Source organism: Arachis duranensis, chromosome 4, assembly GCF_000817695.3.
Source record: "Arachis duranensis cultivar V14167 chromosome 4, aradu.V14167.gnm2.J7QH, whole genome shotgun sequence".
Taxonomy (NCBI): Eukaryota; Viridiplantae; Streptophyta; class Magnoliopsida; order Fabales; family Fabaceae; genus Arachis; species Arachis duranensis.
In genome coordinates this window covers 112,846,079-112,854,669 of record NC_029775.3, presented here as the reverse complement: position 1 = coordinate 112,854,669, position 8,591 = coordinate 112,846,079, and the positions used below count along the sequence as shown (strand labels likewise).

The 8,591-nt window shown below is 32.0% G+C and overlaps 1 protein-coding gene across 1 annotated transcript; it reads right to left on the bottom strand.

Moving 5' to 3' along the window:
- Positions 1 to 2,621: 2,621 nt before the first annotated feature.
- LOC107486095 (acyl carrier protein 1, mitochondrial) lies at positions 2,622 to 5,758 on the bottom strand. The gene is made up of 2 exons (XM_016106644.3): positions 5,466 to 5,758; positions 2,622 to 3,026 (listed from the first exon to the last, which is right to left on the bottom strand). Exons 1-2 carry the CDS (start codon positions 5,661 to 5,663, stop codon positions 2,850 to 2,852), a joined length of 375 nt encoding a protein of 124 aa, XP_015962130.1. The 5' UTR covers positions 5,664 to 5,758; the 3' UTR covers positions 2,622 to 2,849.
- Positions 5,759 to 8,591: the final 2,833 nt, after the last annotated feature.

The window sequence follows — 8,591 nt, the reverse complement described above, 5'->3', positions numbered from 1 at the left end:
CGTAGGATAACTATGGGTCCCGAAGCTGAATGTGAGGGATACCATTAGAAAATTTTAAAAGTCAAGGACAATTATGGGTAACTCGCCCAATCTCAAGGGCCACTTTGGGATTTTAGTCAAGTAATTGTAGTGAAAATAGTAAACTGAATTATGTTTCATCTATGTACTCAAGTCAAAGACTTTGCAATGTTTCAAAGTTTTATTAATGTTTAAAAGTACCCTTGATTGCCTCTTTAAAAATTAGGCTCGAACATGTCATTTTATTCCTGTGTTATGTGTTTTGTACTACATAATACATAAACATTTAGGACCCGTTTGAAAACTTTAGAAATATTTTTTTTAACTTTTGACTTATGAAAAGTAGTAGATTTAATGTCGGATACAATTTTTAAAACCAAATTGCAACTTTCTAAGAAACTATTTAGGAGTTTATAGAGAAGTTAAAAAAATGACTTCTCTCATAATACTTTTACTTTTTATCACATTTCTATAAAATAAGCACTTTTAGAGTTAAAAATACAAACACAAAATAACTTATTTATAAGTTACTTTTAACAGAGTCATTTATTATTTAAATTATTTTATCAAAAAGAACTTAATTAAGTTGGTTACTCAAATTGGATCTTAATGCAAAAAATTCAAACTCAATATAAGGGAAACATTTTCGCTTCAAATCTTTTTCAAAGGTGGCATAATATAGTCCTGCCTAGTTAGCATATTTCCAATAACAAATTAAGAGGGATAAACCCAATTCAAAATACAAAAACATAACAAAACGCTGGTCTTAAAAGCACAAGACGTCGGTCAGCCATTACGAACGTCAGAGAAGTCAGACTGCTAGGTCACTAAGGTAGCATTTGTTTTCAGAGACAGAACACAAAGATATGGACAGTATATATTTAAAATGTATTTAAAAAGAGAGACATGGACACGGAACATATCGACTCCGAGACAGTTTTTTAGATTTTTGTATTCACTCTTTTACTAAGGACAATGATGAACACGGGATTTAGAAGAGTGGACACGGATTTTTTTATAAATTTTGTTTTCCTTTTTATCCATAGATATTTTTATTATTCCACTATTATCCCTTCTTATTTTTTCTATAATTAGTCTTGAAACTTTTGAAAAATAAATATTATTAAAAGTAAAATTGATCTTTTAAAATGCTAAAAAATACTTTATAAATTATAATTGATTTTATATAATTTAAAGAAAAATCAGTCTTTAGATTAAAAAAATTGGTTTTCTAAATAAAAATAAATTTTTATGTGAAAAACTAATTTTTTTCATGTAAAAACCAATTCTTTTTTAAAATTGGTTTTTTATTTAAAATTAATTTGGTATATTAAACTAAACAAAATTTTTTATTAATCAAACTCCGATCTATTTTTTTATTAATCTTAACCATATGTATTCCTATATATTAATAATAAATTTAAAAATAAAATAAATATATTTATAATTTTTATTTTAATATAAATACTATTATATATTTTTTATTAAAATTTTTTGTCTCTTCAAACGTTTTTTTAAGTTTCGTCTGTACTCCTACGTACTCTCATTTTTTATTAAATTAGTTTGTACTTGATGTAGAAAATTTGGAATCATATGGTTATTATAGTCATTTCATATAATATTTTAGTCTTGTCCATGTGTATCCAAACATAATACTGAACATTACATTAGTGTCTGTCTCTGTCAACAAAAGCAGCATAGCAGCCTAACATCTGTTTCAATTTTATCGCTGATATAAACCAGAGGAGTAGAATTGTTACTGTTCAAAAACTTAAGGGATAAAATTGATACAAATTCAAAACTTGGGGGTACTTTTGATACTTTTTAAAATTGATACAAATTCAAAACTTGGGGGTACTTTTGATACTTTTTACAAACATTAAGGACAAAAACAATATTTTACCAAAAAAAAACCAAAATTTATTTTATTTAGCATTTATTAATTCTAGCAACAATTATTGAATGCTAAATAAAACAAATTCTGATTTATTTATTTTTCTTTTGGCCTCCTAGCATTACCTATGGATGAATTTTTTATATCATTTTCAATGGGTTTTGAAATCAAAATCTATGCTTGCCAAAGTAACTCTGGATTACTTTCATTGGTATTTTTACATTAAGACTTAGATAATTTTGTACTACTTATTTTCACATTATTTCATTGGTGTTTTCATCTATTATTAATTTTAACCCATAAACACAGCCTTAAAAGGTTAAAATCTAAAGGAAGCTATCTGCTTTACAAGTCTACAATGTTAGTTCAGGAAGAAAGGAACTCCATTCAAGAAAGTTTCCACAGTAACTTGTTCCAAACTTTCTACTAGAGTAAATTACACCAACCTTTCTTGAAATTAGGTGATATCACACATGATAGCACTCAACTTGTAGAAGTATACACTAATTTGCCTGGGATTTAAGTTATATGATACTCAGCACCCTTGCATTTATAGCATAAGACAATAACCTCTCTAGGGGTTAGTGTAAGCATTAGAAATCAAACGGTCCTGTGTGTAATATCACCTAACTTAGAGCATTTAAAATCTAGCACCTAGCAGATCCTAGATCTTGCAAAAGTAGAAATCAGAACTTCAAAGTCCAAATCATGGTCGTTCAAAAACTCGGTAGGAGTTCCTCATTGACAAATTCCTTTCCAAATTCCAAACAATTCACATTATTTTCAACAACCAGCCCCTTCACTCCAATTTAAATGCAAAGTGGAGATTACAAAAAGCGACCGGATTCCGGAAACACCAAGTGAAAGTAGAGGGGGAAGTGTTGCATTGATGCTTACAGTTCAACATGAAACCAAAAAATAGGAAAGGACACACTAATTAACTAGCCATGGGGTGGTTAGAAATGTACTCAATAGCAAGATTGCAGGAGTCAATCTTATCGGCTTCCTTGTCTGGGATCTCGAGCTTGAACTCCTCTTCCAGCGCCATCACAATTTCCACAGTGTCCAAGCTATCTAAACCCAAATCCTTCTCGAAATGTACATTTGGAGTCACCTGAGACACAGGAGGAAGCAGTAAACGCAAATTGTTATTGACAATACAACGCTTCCTACTCACAAGAGAGCAGCATGACCAACTATGTAAGAACAGAAGGAGATGCATCAAAATCAAGATAAGGAGGACATTAGCAGTATTTTATATAGGAATGAATAATAAAGCACAATTGTTGGAAATCTCCCAAATGAAAATTAGTATAGTAAATATCCAAATTGGTTTCAAGGAATTCCAAATCGGACACTTTGCTCCCCAACAAATTTTTGTTCTCTAAAAATCTTCGAGAATTAACCTCATAAGATAGATTGATCCCTCCGTTATTTTAAAAAAGAACTAATTTGTGTTGTAATGATACTTTATAGAAACCTAATTGTCTTATAAAAAAATTTGTTAAGGTCTTATTTGTTCAACACGCATATTAAAAATTTAATTGAAAACGACGGAAGAACCAATCTACCTAACATAAGTATTTCTTGAGGACTTCTACAGTAATAAAAATTTGTTAAGAACCAGAATGTACAATAAAAAATCCTTTGGAGACTAACTTAGGTGTTAACTCAAAATGAGTATCTTTGAGAGGAACAAAAACCCAGTTCACACTTTTTTTTTAAATGTTGCAGGGTATGAGTACAAATATCCAGTAAGGCGGTAACATACACACCCAGCCCCATTTAGGAAATCAAATATCTATGCTTTCATAATTTTAATACAATCTAGAAGAATACAGCTAATTTATTTTCCAATCTTAATTCGAAAGGTTTTTACTGACTTTAAGGTGTAATTGGAAGGTGGGTAGAAGGGGGGAGGGGGGAGTCCAATCAGGAGGATATAAAAATAGCCACAATAAAAGAATAAAAAGAAAATGCATTGAAGCAAGGAGACTGTATTCGACTCCTATACCTACAGAAACCATAATAATTTCACAAAATTGAGAACCATTCAAACGAATGTGATATTTTCCACACATTGAATCAATGATCATTTGCTATCGCCTATTGCAACTCAAGCAATCAAATGAAGGGAATTCAAAATATCTAACTGAAAACATAATAAACTAGGCATCATCCAATGTTTGGCATTTACAAATTATAATGACTCAAGACAGTATTTTGAAATAAAGATCACATTGATGTAAACTTCAAGTGTATAAGTAATTAAGTATGCACCAAAAGGAGTGATACAAATCATTCCTTCAATAAGCAGCAACAGTTGCTCATGATTCAGCATGTAGATGAAGCATACTTATCAAACAAACTGCTTATTGAAATATAATTTCATGTCATGAGAAAATCAAGGGACAAAAGTGCACAATAAAGTATCCACATACATATATGTATCATGGAAAAAAAGGGAAACAAGTATCTATGCACAGATGATTTTATCCAGAAAATAACAAACAAACTGGTCACCCGTTTAGGAAGACATTGATGAAAATCATAATCAAAAGACAAGAAGAAAGATAGTGTGCGCTGCATTGTGCCGAAGTTAGGAATCTAGTTTTTCCTATAACAGGACGTCTGTCTCAACTGAATAATATCTCAGATGAAAACTGCATCAAAACATTCTCTTTCACATAAGATCTCTCATAATTTCTTCAAACAGATACTACAAGATAGTTTTTGAACTAAAATTTCTGACGTAGGGATAAATCAACATATAGAGTTTTAGTATACCTATTTCTCATTTCTCACTGTAATTATGACCATAAATATCATCCAGATAATTACTGAGGTAACTTTCAAATTTTGGGGGGATCCCCTAGGATAAATCAAGAGACACACAATTTGGAATATGCACAATAAGATTAGTAGATTACACACACCAACCCGGTAGTTTATAGAACTGAGTTTCCAAACTTTCAGAGAATCCTTTCAGCCAAATTCAACAGAAAACAATTTGCAGTACCATCAATGAGTTTTCACACCAATACTCCAAACAACAATTGTCCAATGTCCACAAACATTTCAAATTTTGGGAGCTAAATCGACAGAATAACCATTTGGGATAACAAATTAAGGCTACAAAAACCACCCAGATGACTATCGAGCTAAATTTCCAAACTTTGGAAACACCCATTTAGCAAAATAATCAAAATAACGAAAAGCAATATTCTCAATTCACATATCCTACTAATCAAGATCACAAAACACCACCCCCATGGCAATTGAGCTAAATTTCCAAATTTTGGGAGAAAAACCCTTTTAATTAAACCAAAAGGATTACGCTATGGAATACCCATTACCCAATTTCCACACTAATGAACACTACCCATATATTTATCAAGGTAAAAATCCTTCTTCTTTTTTTGTGCGGGGGAAACCCATTTGGAAAAATCGACAGTACAAAGATTTGCAATAACGAAGGGCCACGAATCATGGAACAATAAATGAAGTTATAGAGATGACAAAAAAAAATAAAGAAAAATAGAAGTGAAAGGACCTTGGAAGGATCGACTTTGGGGTAATCTCTGAGGACAGCGAGGACTCTTTCGGTGACCTCTTCTTTGGTGATGTGATCGTCGTGCGAAGACATGAAGCGGAAGGAAGCAAACCATGGCTGTGGTTGCTTGTGATGCAGTTTTGGTGCAGTTTGGAGTGGGACGCGAACGTGGCGGAGGATGGCTGCTCTGAGTGCCATTTCTTCTTCTTTGAAGAATGAATGAGTGCGTGTCAGTGTGTTGCTCTCAGGAATTTGGGCAAAATAATAGGGCACACACCCAAGCCTGTGACTATGAGGGAAGCAGAAAGCTCAACTAGATTTGCTTTTTCTTTTTTTTTTAATTTCAAAACAAAAATGTACATTTTTCTCAACTGTGATCCTAAATAAAATAACGAACAAAAAAAATTAATAGATATTAGACAAAATAACTATCTTATAATTTCGAATAATTATCTAAATTAATCCTTTAAATTTTTAATTTCAAGATACTTTAGTCTCATAAATTTTAAAATACATAAAAAAAAATTTAAAATTTAGCTACAACAAACAAATTAGCTTTCAATCATATTTTTCTGTCAACCACCAATAAAAAATATTAACATAAAAAAGTTGATTAATACACATGATCATCAAGTGTCTACGATATAATAAGAACAAATTAGTTCCTGTGCTCTTAGACAATAAGGTAGCGTTTGTTTATGAAACAGCAACCAAAAGACAGAGACAGAAAGATAGAGACTAAGAGACAGAGACAAAAATAAGTATCAGTATTGTGTTTGGTGTAAAAGTGTACAAGACTAATTTATGTCTCAATATCCTGTTTGGTTTAAAATAAAAATAGAGACTAAAAATTTAAAATTACAAAAATACCCTTAATTTTAATTAACAACCCTAACCTCCAAATCCAATTTCATTTTTCTCAGCAAGCAACGACCAACTTTATCCTCTCCTCTACCCTTTCTCCACTCCTTTCCTGTAAAGGAATCGTCTAGTCTTACCCATCGCCGGTAGCACCTCCAAGGATCCGAACGACGACGGCGCGTTTCCTATTCTCCATCGTTTCACTTCGTGGTGCCCAGTTGCTCCCCAAGGTTTGTGACTTTGCGGTTATTTGCGCGCCCGTGGTTTGCATCGCCACCGTCTCGGAGCTGTGTCTCTGGTCTCCGTTCTTTCTCTCTCAACAAACCTGGTATCTTTTGTCAATTAATCTTATTTGATTGTTAATTTTGTGAAGAAAGATTGTAACTTGGTTGATTCTAGTGGTGGAAAGTGTGGTTTGAAAAATGGTGTTTGTGATGTTGATGATGATGATTGTGCAATGGTGAATGGTGAAGTTGGAGAAATTTTGGTTCATTTGGATTCTGATCCAAATTGTGGTGTTTAGTAAGAAAGATGTTAACGTTGATAGTGCTAGAAAATTTGGGCCGCAAAGTGATGGTGCATTTGTGAATGGTGCAGTTGAGAAAAGTTCCAATATTCCAAGTTTTGATACTAATTATGCTGTTCTTTGATTTTCATGTGAAGGAGAAAAATAGGAGATGAGAAGATGAGGGCTACGAAGATGAACTTGTAAGCAGCAAATCACTTATCTAGCGGTGACGAGGCCAGCGACGATGCGGTAGCTGTTCTTGAAGAAGAATGCTTTAGCGGCTGCGGTGGCTGTTCTGAAGAAGAATGAGAAGATGGAATCACAATGGTAGATCAAGAAGCCCTGATTTACATTAAGGGTAATTTTGGAATTATAAAATTAAAATGGGATAATTTAGGTACAAATTATAATTAAAATTTCTGTCTCCGTCTTTATATTTTTTTGTCTCTAGTGTCCCTACTTTTTGGAGGTACTGAAATACTGAAATTTTAAAAACAGAGACAGAAATTTAAGTACCAATCTCTAACTCAACAAACATAATACTGAGATTCTGTCTCTCAATCTGAGTTTCAGTCTCTACAAACAAACGCTACCTAATAGTATTAGATTTTTACTGAAAAAAAAATCTTTTATTTCTTTTATCTTTTCATAATATGATAGTAGCAATAAAAAAAGAAAACAATCACTCACCAACACCAATAACAACACCTCTTTTGTATCAAAGAGCAAGTTTTTCCATGCTGAATCTCAATACAAATTCAGAATTAAAAAACATGGATATCATTTTTTACTCCTCTATTTCTTTACTTTTTCTTCTTCCAAAGTAACCTAGCCTCTTCTCTATTCAATGTCTTTGTTCTCAAGTTTTATCTTTTGAACAGTATCACTCTACAAATACAATAAAATCTTAATAAAAGTTTTCTTTAACATCAGCACCAACAACTTTCAAATCACTTTTTTACTTATTATCTTTTGAACAGTATCACTCTACAAATACAATAAAATCTTAATAAAAGTTTTCTTTAACATCAGCACCAACAACTTTCAAATCACTTTTTTACTTATGCATTCTTCCAAGTCTTATATTTCTAAATGTCATAAAACTCTTATTCTTTTTTTTTTCAATATTTTCGTCTCAAAAGTTGTAACTCTTAAAAGATTTTATTACTACAATTACATAGTATTTCATCTGAGTATAGAAATTGATTTATCTTATTCATACACATGAATACTTAACTGTCATGTATACAAATTAATGTTTTTATATCAGAATTTTTTTTGGTCCTCAAAAAATTTTAAATCAGACACTTTAATTCCCAACTAAAATTAATTATTCGATTGGTCCCTAACAATTAATTTCGCCAGTCACTTAGGTCCTTTACTCCGTCAACTCTAACGAATGACAAAATAGTTCCTAATAACTCTAACAGGAGACAAAATAGTCTCTGATCTCCTCTGTTCGAAAACGATACTATTCTCTTTCAATTTCTATCATATCTCGCATAATACTAACAGTCTAATACTGTAACTTCAAGCTACACAATGCACACTCTACAACTTCAATGTTCACAAGAAAAAATAATCCTCAACTTGTTCTCAACCAATTCATACTCAGGAAACTAATGACTATGTCTCTCAACTACTTGTCGTCATCGATGGATCCCATGAATCTAGACAGCAAGTCTGATTTGTCAATACCCGTCGTCGTCGTTGCCATCTCCCTCTACCTCTGTCCTATCATCTCCATGACCACATTG